General features: G+C 33.8%; 1 protein-coding gene and 1 pseudogene across 5 annotated transcripts in view; one reads left to right on the top strand and one right to left on the bottom strand.

The window, feature by feature from the left end:
- Window positions 1-16,009, bottom strand: part of VPS50 (VPS50 subunit of EARP/GARPII complex) — a 140,986-nt gene that overhangs the window by 61,601 nt on the left and 63,376 nt on the right. For 4 of the 5 annotated variants that reach the window (XM_027573936.2, XM_027573939.2, XM_027573937.1 and 1 more), the window contains 4 exons: window positions 15,236-15,368; window positions 12,193-12,281; window positions 4,238-4,332; window positions 3,809-3,907 (listed from right to left, as the gene is read on the bottom strand). In XM_027573936.2, coding sequence (XP_027429737.1) covers window positions 3,809-3,907; window positions 4,238-4,332; window positions 12,193-12,281; window positions 15,236-15,368 — 416 coding nt within the window. Of the gene's footprint in view, window positions 1-3,808; window positions 3,908-4,237; window positions 4,333-12,192; window positions 12,282-15,235; window positions 15,369-16,009 lie in introns of those variants that run through there. The other variant, XR_003516456.1, reaches the window with a different exon arrangement.
- Window positions 5,076-6,942, top strand: LOC118356151 (annotated as a pseudogene).

Genomic DNA, 16,009 nt, shown 5'->3' with positions numbered 1-16,009 from the left:
AGTTAAAACATAAGTTGGACACTTACAAATTTAAACCTTTACATTTGTTAAGATTGTTTCCTTAAAAAAAAAAATCTGAGACCTAGCATAAAAAAACTAAAATTATTGATCACTTATTTACTGCCCTCTCTGAAACCTTAACGAAAAGTGCTTATTTGGCAGAGAATATATGGAGGGAGAAAAAGCAAGTGAGTTCTACAAGATACAAGGCCCAGTACTCAAAAAAACAAAAAAGATTAAATCACTTGGTCCAGGCAGAAAACAAAGAGAAGTATATGGATAATAAACTTGATCCTAGAAACACACATTTTGAAGCTACTTAAAAAATAAACCTTTCTTACTCAGGCAATGGGAAAGTTTTTCTCCCTGAAAGGATAGGTAACCTCTCCCCTCTTTTAACACCAGTCACTGTACCTTCAGGATCCTCGAAAATGTAAGATTTGATCATTAGAGTAATTACAAATTAAAGTGCACTTGTTAAATAGAATGTTCTGGCAATTACACTACATAATCTCTATGTTATTATTGTTTAAATCAGATAATTTATGCTTTTGGGACTTCTGCAACATCTGGCAGAAGAATGATAGCATTGGATGTATACAAACTTAGCACTGAACATAAAGGAATTTGGGGGAATAAAACCTATATTTTTGTAAGATAAGAATTCACATTGATAGAGACTGTGTTCCCTCACAGTCTAATGTAATTTTGCCCTAGAAAAAGATAATGGCATACAGACTTTTTATACAACTACCACAAGCAACATGAATACACTTTATATAAATAGATGTTCCACCCAAAGGTAAATGGCATACAGACTTTTATACAACTACCACAAGCAACATGAATATACTTTATATAAATAGATGTTCCACCCAAAGGTAAATGGCATACAGACTTTTATACAACTACCATAAGCAACATGAATACACTTTATATAAATAGATGTTCCACCCAAAGGTAAAATGCTTTTATTTTCACCTTTTTATTATGCCGACATCTTTAAACCAATAGCCTAAGCGGACTCTAAGTCAGAATAATTTGGTCTAAGAATTTCTTGATTCTCAGGATCTCTATTTGGCAATAGAAGATCATGAAACAATTGTAAGCATATTTTAACACTTTTATTAACAAAACCAAAACCCACTTGATCTATAGTTCACCATGTTTCATACTGCCTTTAAGTATTTATGTAGTATGATCTGGTGAAGAAGATACTAAATTGGAATTTAACAGATTTAGATGCATCACTAGCTAATGTAATGACTTTCGTCAATTCAGTATTATGTACATCATTTCTAAATCACCCGTTAAGTTTATCTTGCTTATAAAGAAAAAGATTTACTTCAGAACACATTAATGGTTGGCATTAACTTTACTAAATGATTTTTATTACAATTTTCCAAATGGCAGCTGTTGGACAGATAGTGACCATAGCCAGTATATAAGCTGGGGATAGAGAAGAATACTTTTAGAAAAGTTAAATCTTTACTTTTTAACCTATTCCAATATTCCAGTATACAACACAGCAAGAAAAAAAGGGCAAGATCTACAGGCAACACTTATGGAGACCTTTTCATCTAGCCACCCCATTTTGCAGTTGATAGAACCATCAGCCAGAGTTAAATGATTTGTCCAGTTTCAGAGAGCTGGCAAACACCAAAAGTGGAATAAGAACCCAAGTCTAGTATCTCCCGGTCCAGCTCTCCTTCTGAAAGAACCATACAGCCTTTTCAATGGGAAACAAATTTCACATATATTTCTAAGAGAAGTCCATTAAAAAGTTGAGTGTTTTGGAAACAGTTAATAATTCATTTCTAGTCTCTAATTTCATCAAGGTAAACTTTGGTGAGGAATCTCCATCATGGTCATAGTCTATAAATGCCCAGACCTGGCTGCCATAATGACAGATACCTTATGACAATAAGTAACGTAGAATGCAGAATGGAGACCATTAAATAAATCAGGGTTTTTTTTCATCACACACGTTGTGCAGTCACTAGGAACACAAAAGGTCTCCCAGTTGTCTTACTGACTAAAAGTAATCTTTGGGAAATGGACATCTGTCATGCTTTCATTCTGACAGGTAAGTGAGGCTTCTGGCTCGTTCATAGTTCCTTATCCTTTCCCATCTATGATTTAAAAACTCCTCCTTTTGTACAGCAATGTGTACAAGCCAGGCCATCTGTTTCAGCAGAGCTTAAATTTTAACAGGAAAAAAATATATACAAATAAAGGCAGTGTTAGGGTTTCATGCTCTCCCCTTACTACTGTTTTCCTGAGGTTTAATCAATTAAAAAAATTTTTTTTAAATCTTCTAAACATTCTTTTCAATTCAACTACAAAGGCCAAAGGCTCTGCTTTGGTACAGGATCAATTTAAATCTCTTTCAAAACATATTTAATAGTTCACAACAAAGAACACTTGTACTTAAATATATTTAATAATTAATTAATCATTGGTTTGATGTCCAATAATCTCTCTTCTGACATGGCACCTATCACTATGACCAGGTATTGACTCTGAACAAGAAGAAAAAGCAGAATTAAACATACATACATACATACATACATACATACATACATACATACATAAATCATTGAGACAGGAAAAAAAACAATAAAATAAAATAAAATTGGGGTGCCTGGGTGGCTCAGTCATTAGTCTGCCTTCAGCTCAGGTCATGATCCCAGGGTTCTGGGATCGAGCCCATCGGGCTCCCTGCTCAGTGGGAAGCCTGCTTATCCCTCTCGCACTCCCCCTGCTTGTGTTCCCTCTCTCGCTGTGTCTCTCTCTGTCAAATAAATAAATAAAATCTTTAAAAAATAATAATAATAATAAATAAAAATAAATAAAATCACCAAATAACAAAATCAAAACATAATTCTAAAAAATAAAAATGTAGAATAAAAAGATACAACAATTCAACTGATAAAATATATATAAGGAATATAGTACAGTCTCCACCTTATATCAGGAAAGGTCTAATAAACAGCTCTCAATTTAATGCTGCTTTAAGCATACAATCACACTGCTAATTAAACACTCTTTCCCATCTTCTTCCATTCCCAAAACCATTCCTAATCACGCTTTCTAAAGTCAGTAGTGACTGTTTTGCAATGTCATACATAATTTTGACTTTGTAGCTAGATTCTGAATATCATGCCTTCTTCTTTAGAACGTTCTTACTCTTAAGAGGCAGATGCTTTCAAGTAACCCCTCACTGAGTGCTGCCTCTAGTGATTAAACTCCCTTATTAGCTCACACCATATATGCAGATACAGGATAGTGGCCAAATTCTTTCGGTGAACTCCAGTAGAATAATCACCTTTCACCCATAAAGAAATTGGTTCAATATTTAGTTCAACATTTTGAGCCTCTCAGGACAATCTATCAAAATTTACAATAAATAAGGAATGAGAATATTTTATGATATTTTTGGCAAAAAAAAAAAAGTCCTTAACCATGGCAAAATGAACTACAAAGGAATTCTTTCAAATTCAAAAGTAATTGTTTTAGGGGCTCCTGGGTGGCTCAGTTGGTTAAGTGACTGCCTTCAGCTCAGGTCATGATCCCAGGGTTCTGGTACCGAGTCCCCAATTGGACTCCCTGCCCAGCAGGGAGCCTGCTTCTCCCTCTCTCTCTCTGCTGCTCCCCCTGCTTGTGCTCTCTCACTCTCTGTCAAATAAATAAATAAAATCTTTAAAAAAAAATTGTTTTAAACCAATTAATGCTATAAGGTTTAAGCATTAGACAAAGTATTCTCATTACCTAAATAAGTCTATTCATATTTTATTACAGTTCTTACCTATGGTAGTTCTTAAAATAGTTGACACTCTGTTTTCTAATGGACTCTTGCAAAACTTCAGATTTGCTACCACAAAATTCTTCTCCAACTTGCATCAACCTAGTTGGATAAAAAGATTTATATAAATTTCAGCAACATTCTTATTACAGAACAAAAGTAGTCCAGGTCATCTTTCTTCAAAGATAACACACCATAAAAATGGATGTTTGAAGAAATTCTAACGTTCACAAATTCATTATGGTTTACAGACATCTGAAGGGCAGAAATATTTAAACACACTCACACACACCCAGCAGAAATTAGATTATGAATGTTCAATTGTCTTCATTTCCATTAAAAAGTTATACATAACTCACTGATTCATGATTTCTTTGATTATCATGGTTGGATGACTCAAACTAAAGAATAAAACAAGATTTCACACAGTACCTGCTGATTATATCCAAAACAAAGATGAAATCATCATATTTAAATATAGACAAATCTGTTCCAAGCAAGTAGGTTTTTACTTTTAGCTGAACATCCTGCAAAACAAAACAAAAAAATATTTCAAGTAAACCCAAAATATAGAATATAAGCTCCCAGAACCATTTATTCTATACTTACACATTGAAATGAGACAGGAATACATTCTTAAGAATATATATTTAGGCCAATAATCAATATTCTCACAGTGATATCACTGAAACAATTCCATAAACATCAGATATAAAAATAATGATGACAATCATCATTAATACATACACATATGCAAGATAAAAATTATATCCTCATTTTGGATATGAAGATAAAAATCATCATCATTTATGTGTGGCTTGGTAGGCTAGAAACTCCAAAATAATCAATTCAAAAATAATTAGAATAATCAGTTCAAAAATAATTAGAATTAATAAGATAACTATGTGATTATGTGCAATACATAAAAATTAAGTTTTCGTGTATTTCTGCTATTGTATCTTAAAATGAGATTCCATTAAAATAAAAATTAAAAATATAATGTACTTAGGAATAATTTTAATAGGCAACAACAGACCTGTAAGAAAAAGCTAACAACTCTAACAGGATACAAAAGAAATTTCAATAAAATGAGAGTCAAGGGACTGAATGAGTATAAAGACATCAACTTTTCCAAATTAATATTAAGTTGGGGTTCAGTGACATTTTAACCAAAATCACAAAAACCTTTTCCTATGAACAATCATTCTAAAATTCATCAGAAATAAAAAACAGGCAATAATCTTTTTTTAAAATACAAAGCTTTGAAAAGATGGAGTAAGTTATAAGTGATGTTGAAGGACTTGTCCTACCTGTACTAAATATATTAAAAACTATTTTTTTAAAAAACAATACTGCCAATACCCAAAGGATCAACAAAATAGGACAAACAACTCAGAAACAGTGCTAATATATATATAAACAAAGCTTAATAAACAACAGTAAAAACTACTGTTTGCTGGTTGTTTACTTTTTATCAGCATTATACTAAGAACTTCACATATTATCTTTAATCCTAAAACAGCTCTGTTGAGCAGGCATTTATTATCCTCTGAAGAGAAGAAAAACTGAAAACAGGTCAAGTAATTGCCTAAATTCACATGCCCCGTGAATGACAAGACTAAGATTTGAATCCTGGTCTCTCTACCTGCAGAGTCTCCTCTTTCCAGCAGACCTTGCTACGAGGAGGCATCACACATAAAGAGACAAGAAAAAAGATTATTCAGAAAGTAGTAGAGGAAAAATCAACTAGATTTGGGGGGAAAAACTCCTCTCTCCTCTCTTTATATCACATATCAAAAGACATACAAATGGATTAGATAACTGTTTTTGTATGTTTGCAAAAGATTAAAAATTAATCCAATAAAGCAAAAATATTTTCTCAGTACTAAGTGTTCTAGGCAGTACTCCAGGTATTAGGGATATAGCAATTAATATAAAGTTTAGATAAAGATCTATAATTACCAGATGAATATTGACCTGAGCTTTACACAGGAAAAAGTATTTTAAGAATAAATGTAGCACAGATACTGAACTCAAGTTGGAAGAGGTCCGGGACTGTGGTCTCAAAACAGAGGTAAAACTGCTGCCCAGTTTACCCGAACCCAACCCTCCCCCATCGCCATCGCCACTGCCGCTAGGGAAGGAGGGCCAAGATCCAAAGGAACCAGAGCAGTTGAGAAAACCGGGTTTTTTTTGGTGGTTTGAGCTTTGACACTACAGATGACGGTTTAAGAGAACATTTTGAAAAATGGAGCACACTTATAGATTGTGTGGTGATGAGAGACCCCCAAACAAAATGTTCCAGGGGTTTTGATCTTGTGACTTATACCTGTATTGAAGAGATGGATGCAGCAACATGTGCTTGACCACACAAGGCTGATGGGCCTATACTGGAATCAAAGACAGCTGTTTCTAGAGAGGATTCTGTAAAGTCTGGTGCCCATCTCACAGTGAAGAAAATTTTCATTGGTGGCATTAAAGAAGATACAGAAGAATATAATTTGAGAGACTATTTTGAAATGTCTGGCAAGAGTAAAACCATAGAAATTATGGAAGACAGGCAGAGTGGGATTTGCTTTTGTAACTTTTGATGATCATGATAGAGTTGATAAAATCGTTGATCAGTAACACCACACTATTAATGGGCATTTTCTTTGCTGTCTGCTGGATCCCAAGACATTGTGGAGGTAGGTGGATCTGGCAGCTTTATGGGTTGTGGTGGAAACTTTGATGGAAGAGGCGGCTACGGTGGTGGAAGTGGTGGCAGGAAAGGTAGTTATGGAGGAGGTGATGGTGGCTATACTGGATTTGGAGGTGTTGGTGGCAACGATGGTGGTGGTCCTGGTTATAGTAGTAGAGGAGGCGATGGTGGTGGTGGAAGAGGATCCGGACACTGAGGAGGTGGATATGGTAGCAGTGGTAGAGGACAGGATGGTTACAATGAAGAAGGAAATTTGGGAGGTAACTATGGTGGTGATGGGAACCACAGTGATTTTGGAAATTCTAGTGGACAGAAGCAATCAAATTATGGACCCATGAAGAGGGACAGTTTTGGTAGAAGAAGCTCGGGCAGTCCCTATGGTGGTGGTTATGGATCTGGTAATAGAAGAGGTGGATATGGTAGCAAAAGGTTCTAAAACAAATTCAAAAGAAAAGGGCTACAGTTCTTAGCAAGAGAGAGAGTAAGGAGTTGTCAGCAAAGCTGCAGATTACTTTGAGACAGTCGTCCCAAATGCATTAGAGGAACTGTAAAAATCTGCCACACAAGGAACAACGATCCATAGTGAGAAAAGTCACTGCAGCTTAAATAAGAAAGCCTGCTTGTTCAGGACTGTCATAGCGACAGTTTACAAAAAGTGCAGCTATTGATTAATGCAATGTAGTGTCAATTAGATGTACATTCCTGAGGTCTTCATCACATAGCTTTGTCTTTGTCTTTTTTCTTTTCATTACATCAAGCATACAGCCCCGTAAATTGTGGTGGCAGTACCAGGAATAAAAAAATTAAGGAATTTTTAACTTTAAAAAAAAAGAAGAAATGTAGCATAGGTCACAAAAGATAAAGGTCAATGGTCTGACCTCATAAAAATGCTGATCATCCGCATATTGAAAATATAATAAGTGAAAATAGACAAATGACATACAAAAGATTACTCATTATCACATAAATCATTTTGGACCTATAATCAAAAAACATGAGCAAATAATTCACAAATCAATAATTAATGGATTTTTAAATGTTCAGCTTCTCTAATAATTAAAGAACTATGAATTAAAACACTAATAAAAATATAAACAGATTGAACCGCCCAGTTAAAAGATAAAGAGAGACAAACTGAAGGTTCTAGGGGGAGGGGGGTGGGGGGATGGGTTAGCCTGGTGATGGGTGTTAAAGAGGGCACGTACTGAATGGAGCACTGGGTGTTATATGCAAACAATGAATCATGGAACACTACATCAAAAACTAATGATAATAAAATTTTAAAAAATGTAAAAAAAAAGATAAAGTCTCTCTCTCAAAAAACATTTATTTTACATTTATAGAAGACACAACAAAAACATGATCTAAAAGCATTTAAAATAAAGGGACAGTCAAAGGAAAATATGAACAAAATAAACACAGCAATGGTAATAATAAAGCAAACTAGAATTCACGGCAAAATGCCTCAGGACAAAAGAACTATATATTTTTTTAAATTAATGAAGGAATTACATACAAAGAAGGTAGGTAAAGTGGTTATTAGCATTGCAGCATCAATCAACATAGCATCCAAGTATAAAAAGCAAAAGCTAATGTTAGAAATAAAACAAAAACCTGACAAAATTACAATCCTTCTGGAAGATTAAAACTCCTCCCTCAGAATTACACAGGCCAAGGAAACAAAGAAAAAATAAAGATATAGATTAGAATAATACAATTAATAATAAGCTTGCTTTAATATACACATAGGACCTAACTCCTACCACAAAGAAGAAATACACGGTTATTTTCCAAATGCTCGAGCAAAAATTTTTTAAAGTGGGTGGCATTCTAGGATGTAAAGAAAACCTCAAATTCACAAAAAGTAGAAATATTGCAACCCCAATGCTCTATAACAAAAAGAAATAAGTAGCATAAGAATAATATGAATAACTTCTTACATATCAAATATTAAAGATGAAAGTGAAAATCTTGGAAGATCGAGACTTTCATATAGTTAGATTTGTAAGCTCATAAGGTCAAGTATCATGGATTCACCACCGTGTTCTTAATTCCACAGTGTCTGCCAAATGGCACCACTGATACAACCTTTTTTCTTACAGATTTTCTACTTGAGTCAAAATGCATGGAAAATACTCTAAAAATTTTCACATAAAAAAATAAGTCATTCTGATTTTGAGTTTAGTTTTTATGTTAAAAAAGTTAAATATCTTATGCTTTTCAATCATTTTTCATTATCTCTATATACATTTATAATAAATGTATATAAATTGTCACATGCTAACTTGTGCTTTGGAATTCAAGATTTCAGATGTTAGAAATGTATTATGGCACCTATAGCATATACATTTAACACCCCCCAGTGTGGTTCTAAGGCAGTATCCCAAAATAAAACACATTAATATTCCTGCAACATATAAATGTTCACTTTAATGCGATAAATAAATACTACACAAAAAAGCTTAATGACAATACAGGTGTGGTTCTGCTGCTGAATGAATTCAAATCAGGTCAGGTTTTGCCTGCTGAATGTGTTATCAAAAAACATTTGTTTTTCGGAGGTTTTGCTTTTTTCAACTGAATTGAGCCTTATAATTTCAATTAACACTCAATGAGTTCCTAAAGTCCGCAAAATACTGTTTAAGAACTATTGAGAATGGGGGGAAGGGTGGCAAATGAGACTTGGGAGTGGTGGAGATGAAGATATTCTAAAGCTTGAACACAATAATCTATACTCAAAAGCATGATCACTTGCATTAAACTGGCCAAATGCTTAAATGAGAATAGCTTTACTAAACCTCATATTTAGCAGACTTGCCTAGATCTGGAATGACATCAAGTTGCCAGACTGTATGGAAACTAGCTATATAAAATGCCAGGTCAATATTTCAAAGCACACTGAACTACCAGAAATTCCATTGTGGATTCTACAATTTCAACTAAGTACGATTGGTGTCTATTAGTAGGAGACTAACTCAGGAGATTAAATCAGAAACAACTCATAATCTGACCTTAGATGTATATTTAATAAGTACAAGATTTCCCTTTCCAGTATACATAATATTCCTAGAAAACAGCCCATACCTGTAATTAATGGTAAATTAAAAAGTAGTTTAATATATAATAAAGGCCATATATTAAAACCCCACAGCTAAGATACTCAATGTTAAAAAAAACTGAGAGCTTTTCCTCTAAGATCAGGAACAAGACAAAGATGCTACTCTTACTACTTTTATTCAACACAGTACTGGATGTCCTAGCCACACCAATTGACAAGAAAAAGAAAGAAGCAGCACCCATATTTGTAAAGAAGAACTTAAACTGTCACTGGCAGATGACAGGATATTATACATAGAAAACCTTGAAGACTCAACCAAAAAACTACTAGAAATAATAACTGAATTCAGTAAACTTGCAAGACACAAAATTAATACCTAGAAATTGGTAGTGTTTCTATAAACTAATAACAAAGTAGCAAAAAGAGAAATTAAGAAAATAATTCCACTTACTATTATCCCAAAAAGAATAAAATAGCTAGGAATAAACTTAACCAAAAAGGTGAAAGACATTTACTCTGAAAACTATGAAACAATGATAAAAGAAACTAAAGACAACACAAACAAATGGTAAGATATTCCTTGGTCGTGGACTGAAGAACCAATATTGTTAAAATATCCATACTACCCAAAGCAACCTATAGATTTAATGCAATCCCTATCAAAATACCAACAGTATTTTTCATAGAACTAGAATAAATAATCCTAAAATTTGTATGGAACCACGAAAAAGACCCTGAATAGCCAAAGCAATCTTGAGAAAAAACAACAAAGCTAGAGGTATCACAATTCTAGATTTCAAGATATACTACAAAGCTGTAGTAATCAAAACAGTATGGTACTGGCACAAAGACAGACACATAGATCAATGGAACAGAACAGAGAGCCCAGAAATAAACCTACACTTCTATGGTCAATTAATCTATGATAAAGGAGGCAAGAATATACAATGGGGAAAAGGCAGTCTCTTCAATATATGATGCTGGGAAAACGGGACAGCTACATGCAGAAGAATGAAAATGGACCACTTTCTTAAACCATACACAAAAACAAACTCAAAATAGGGGCACCTGGGTGGCTCAGTCAGTTAAGCATCCAACTCTTGATTTCAGCTCAGGTTATTATCTCCAGGTCCTGAGATCAGGCCCGGCTTTGGGCTCTGTGCTCAGCACAGAGTCTGCTTGTCCCTCTCCCTCCACCTGCTTGCACTCTTGCTCTCTCTCAAATAAATAAAATCTTAAAAAAAAAAAAACCTTCAAAATGGATTAAATACCTAAATGTGAGACCTGAAACTATAAAACTCCTAAAAGAAAACACAGGCAGTAATCTCTTGGATATTAGCCTTAGCAACATCTTTATATGTTGCTATATGTCTCCTCAAGCAAGGGAAACAAAAGGAAAAATAAGGTATTGGGACTATATCAAAATAAAAAACTTTATATGGTAAAAAAAGCCATCAACAAAATGGAAAGGCAACCTAATGAATGGGAGAAGATATTTGCAAATGCATGTTATTCCCTTCTGAAAATAAAAGAGGATACATTTTCAGATTTGCTTCACAACGTTTTTGTTTTCCCAAAAAAATCATTTTAATTCTCATATATTGTAAGCCTATGTAAAATTTTAAGGGGTTAATACCCAAAATATATAAAGAAATTCTATAACTCAACACCAAAAAACCCAAATAATCCAATTAAAAATGAGCAGAGGACCTGAGCAGACAATTTTCCAAAGAAGATATATAGATGACCAACAGACACATGAAAAGATGCTCAATGTCACTAATCATCAGGGAAATGCAAATAAAAACCATGAGATATCACCTTACAACTGTTAGAATGGCTAATATCAAAAAGATAAGAAATAACAAATGTCGCCGAGGATGTGAGAAAAAAAGGAACCCTTGTGCACTGTTGGTGGGCATGTAAATCGGTGCAGCCACTCTGGAAAATAGGATTGAGGTTCCTCAAAAAATTAAAAACAAGAGTTACCACATGATCCAAAAGAGCAGTCCAAAAAGAACAAAAAAGTGTTATCTTCAAAGAAATCATACTTTTATCTAGGAAATAATAAATTTTAACAAATTAACAAATTTAATCATCTGATAACAACTATGCTACTAAACTGCAAAATAAGTTAAAGAAGATACATTCGGCCAATAAACATATAAGATGCCCTCAAGGCACAAAAATCATTGACTGAGAAAAATTTTTTTTCATTCTATACTAGATTTCAGCCCAACTATATCACCTATTTAGTTATCCTTTTCCTAAAATTAATAGAAAAGGAAAGAAAACACAAATGAATGAAATAAAAACAAAGAGTATCTCAATAAGAAAGGAATTTCTTTAGGAAAGCATACATTTGCTAGGACACTAAAAGAAAAAATGTAATAAAGGAATATATGTATATTTCCAATGGAGATTTTCAAATTAAAAATTTATAGTCAAATACAACTGTGAACTAAATTATAGAAATTAAAGGATAGATCTAGTCCAAAGAAAAACTAACAGAATTAACTCTATAGGAATGCAAATGAGTACAGAAAATTCAAACACTGAATTTCTAAAACAACTTAGACATGAAAGTTTCTATTGCTTTTGTAAAAAAATAATTTAAAAAACCCAAACCTGCCATATTCGTGTAAGTCCGTGTTCTAATTTCTTTTTTATGTAGCCACGATCAAAATTAGTTTCTTCAGTACCCATATTACTCCCTTCTGAAAATAAAAGAGGGTACATATTTTCAGATTTGCTTCACAACATTTTTGTTCCCCCCCCAAAAAATCATTTTAACTCTCATATATTGTAAGTGCATGTAAAATACAGAAAATATGTTCAATATTTATACAATCAAAACAATATCAAAAATAGGTGTTAGGATTAAATGCATTTGATACATAAACTTAAGACCATGAAATGTTAAGTATTTTACACCTAAGACCACTCAGTACATATGCGATTGGAGCTGGGATTCCAAGTTGGGTAGTGTGATCCCAGAGACTGGGTTCTCAATGACTTATATACTGCCTACTGCCGGGGCATTACTGGACACATTTACCTAATTATCAGTTAATATGCATGTTAACAAGGGTACAGATTGCAGAACTGCTCATGCAGTAAGGTAATGATGCACATGTTTTATATTTTTCATGATCCAGAATAGTCTAACAAATAATCTAACAATGTCCAGTTCAACAGGTGAGAGCAATGACCTGCTTGAAAACAAATTTCCCCCTAAAAGCAACTGAAAACACACATATGTACATTTATATTAAAAAGATTATGCCTTTTTTTGAATAAACTGTGTGGAACAACTGAGGATACTATTTCACCTTGGGCTAGCAGGGTGAGCACTGGTAACCAGCAAAAGGCCCTTGCACAGGCCAGGCCCCATATTCATGCCTAGTGTACCTCTGACCACTCCTACAGCCTAAGCTTTATTATCTGTATGGTCTGGCTATTAGGGACCCAGCAGCTCAGGGCAGTGCACTTGGATGACAACTTTAGAGTTTTGTTTTAGAATGGTAAAGCGTTAGGATGCCAACAGTATCACTATAGAGCTACAACAGACAACCTCTTGAGACCTATCAGCTTTATGACATTCTGGGAAGAAAAAGGTTAAATTACTGACTCCTACAATTGTATTCCTTAATGTGAATATGAAAGGATTAACTGCAGGTGAACAAATGACTTTTTCAAGTTCAATATATTGTCAGATGTTAGGCTAATCAAAGTCCTGAATACTCTTTAAATATCCAGAATCAGGTCAAGGAATTTTAGCAAAGAGTACTAAGTATATAAGGCTCAGTGTTTTAAGTTTGACTTTACACCCCAATGAAAATACATACATATATAAAACAATATATGCAAACTCTGAGCCTGAAGCAAAAAAGCAACCTTCACTATGATGAGTATGTATCATCCCCTAAACTCTTATATTTCAAGTGTGTATTAATATTGTTCCAAACTTTCTCTCTGGTTTCTCCTTAAATAATGTACTAGAAAAGGGAAAAGAGGTGCTGAAATGTCTTAATAGTTTCTGCATCCAGAAAAAAATAAAAGTTGCCAAAACAGGATAAACTTGTGAAAGTCTGGTGTCCCAGTAATCCCAGGAATTCCCTAAATAACCTGAGATTTAAAAAAAAAAAAAAAAGGCCTGTGGACATTTCATCATCATTACTATCATTATTATCTCTTGACACATTTCCTTTGATATTAACAACAACCAGGGTAAGCACTTTACATTATCCTTAAACTTTATAGCAAACCTATGGGTAGATGCGTTACTACCCTATGGAGCTGTTTGTTTTGATTTTTTAACCTCCCACTTTTAAGAAGGAAGCTGAGGCCTGGAAAAGATAAACTTCTTCACATTCTCATCTTTGGAAAATGGCAGTCAAAAATCTGAAGCAGGTTATCTCTGACTGCAACACCAGTGCTCACATAGGTAGTACAGGGATGAGAGAGTATAGGAGTTGGGTAAAAACAGTCTGGCCTAGAAACCTGGCCCCCTTTTCTCTGCTTTCTCCTCCTCCCTTCCTTTACCAACCCCCCAGCAATATTTCTAAAAGGATGAAAACCCTTCTATAGAATCTTCCTCTGTTATTTTTTGCTATCTATATTTACAAGCTTCTTATGAGTCAAGAAAAATATTAAACTTATGCCTTCTATACTGCAAGAATCCTACAATATGATTTGTGTTCTTCCACGCACCCAAACACAGAAACCAAGCACCTCAGAAATTAGAAGTTACTAAAATAATTTGATTGACTAGCTACATTAAATTGTATGCAATACGAAAGACTTGTGCAATATAATTTATTTTGCCCATATTAAACAGAATGCTGATAAAAACATTTATTACTTTTAAAAGTATTTTGAATACTTAATCTATTGTTCAAGAATAATCACTTAAGATATATAATTATACAAATGAAGTAATTTAAATATAATGTCTAGTTAATAATTTCTCTAAGATTTTTTCTTTATGTAGCTGACTATATCATAGTCATTTAAAGTTGTGTTTTCCATTCAAATATTAATATTTTAAAACTTTGTTTTTTATAAAATTTTAAGTCCTGCTGTGTTTTCATGGGAAGAAAAGTATAATTATTTTTATTTTTTTTCAAGGTTTTATTTATTTATTTGAGAGAGGGAGAACATAAGTGGCGGGGGGGGTGCAGAGCCCAACACGGGGCTCAATCCCAGGACCCTGAGATTATGACCTGAGCCGAAGGCAGATACTTAACCGACTGAGCCACCCAGGCACCCCGGAAAAGTGTAATTATTAATTCTTAGAATCTAGCTTTATTAGTACAACTTGCAAATTAGCAAATAGATTTAATATTAAACATTAGCATTAATTTTACAGTAAATTGGACAGACCAGTGTCTTACCTAGTTTGCATTTTTTAAAAGCCCTTTGTTAATAATTTAGTTCTAAAGCCATCACCACATTTCCTGAAAACTGGTAATATCTATCACTTAAGAAGTCCTTTGGTCCAGTTAATCCCCAAAGTTAATGGAGCTTTTATAGACATTGAATGACTTTCTTCAGTGAATATTTAACCTATGAGTCACTAAAGTTCCTGAAATGGCTATCCCTTTTCTTTCTCCTTATTCCAGAAATATGGCATATTTATAGTTGTTTTTAAAATAAAATAATTTCCTACCAGAAGCAGAAGTAGTATCCTCATTGTCATGCTTTTCATGCCATTCCATAGTCCTGTAATAGCTGAGCATAACTTCCCACAGTGCTTTGCACAGGTCAGCAAGGCATGGAATATAGCTGTCTGGTGTAACATGCTGAAGAAAATGAGCAAAGTCAACTTTAAAGATTATCACAATTTGGAAAAAGGAAATCAATCCATTATGGCATTTGTGTAACTTAAGTACCTTCGACAATCTCTAAATTCTAGAAATCACATGGATATTATAGATATTCCATATCTATTAATAACATTTTAAAATAATGTTTTATATAACATGGCTATGAAACAAGACATAGTCTCAAATCTCCCTAACAAAAATGAGTAGCTTTTTCCCCTTCTATCCTTTGTATAAACTACCAGCTTGTCATTCTGCCCTCTTTTTCTGCGGGTAGAATGATGCCTCCATTCTATTTTGCAGGCTGTCATAATGGAGCATTTACTTCATCATTTGAGATTTCGTAGCATTTCTTCCTCTTGTAATCAATCGACCACAACCAATCATGCCAATAAAACACTAAAAGGCTAGTAAGACTGGTATATACTAAGTCCTCCAAAGTAAAGAGCTAGTAGAAATAAGCTACATAGCAAATATAGCGATGGTGTGATTGATGCTTAAGATAGCACAGATTGGTAGTGGTCCTCTCTCTTTCAAAACATTTTTTCCCTCCTCTAAGCTCCATGTTTATTAAAACATTCATCAAGCAATTAATAAAAACTTGTATGGCTCAGTTCACT

This window comes from Zalophus californianus, chromosome 12 (genome assembly GCF_009762305.2).
Source record: "Zalophus californianus isolate mZalCal1 chromosome 12, mZalCal1.pri.v2, whole genome shotgun sequence".
Taxonomy (NCBI): domain Eukaryota; kingdom Metazoa; phylum Chordata; class Mammalia; order Carnivora; family Otariidae; genus Zalophus; species Zalophus californianus.
This window is presented reverse-complemented; position numbering and strand designations above follow the sequence as displayed.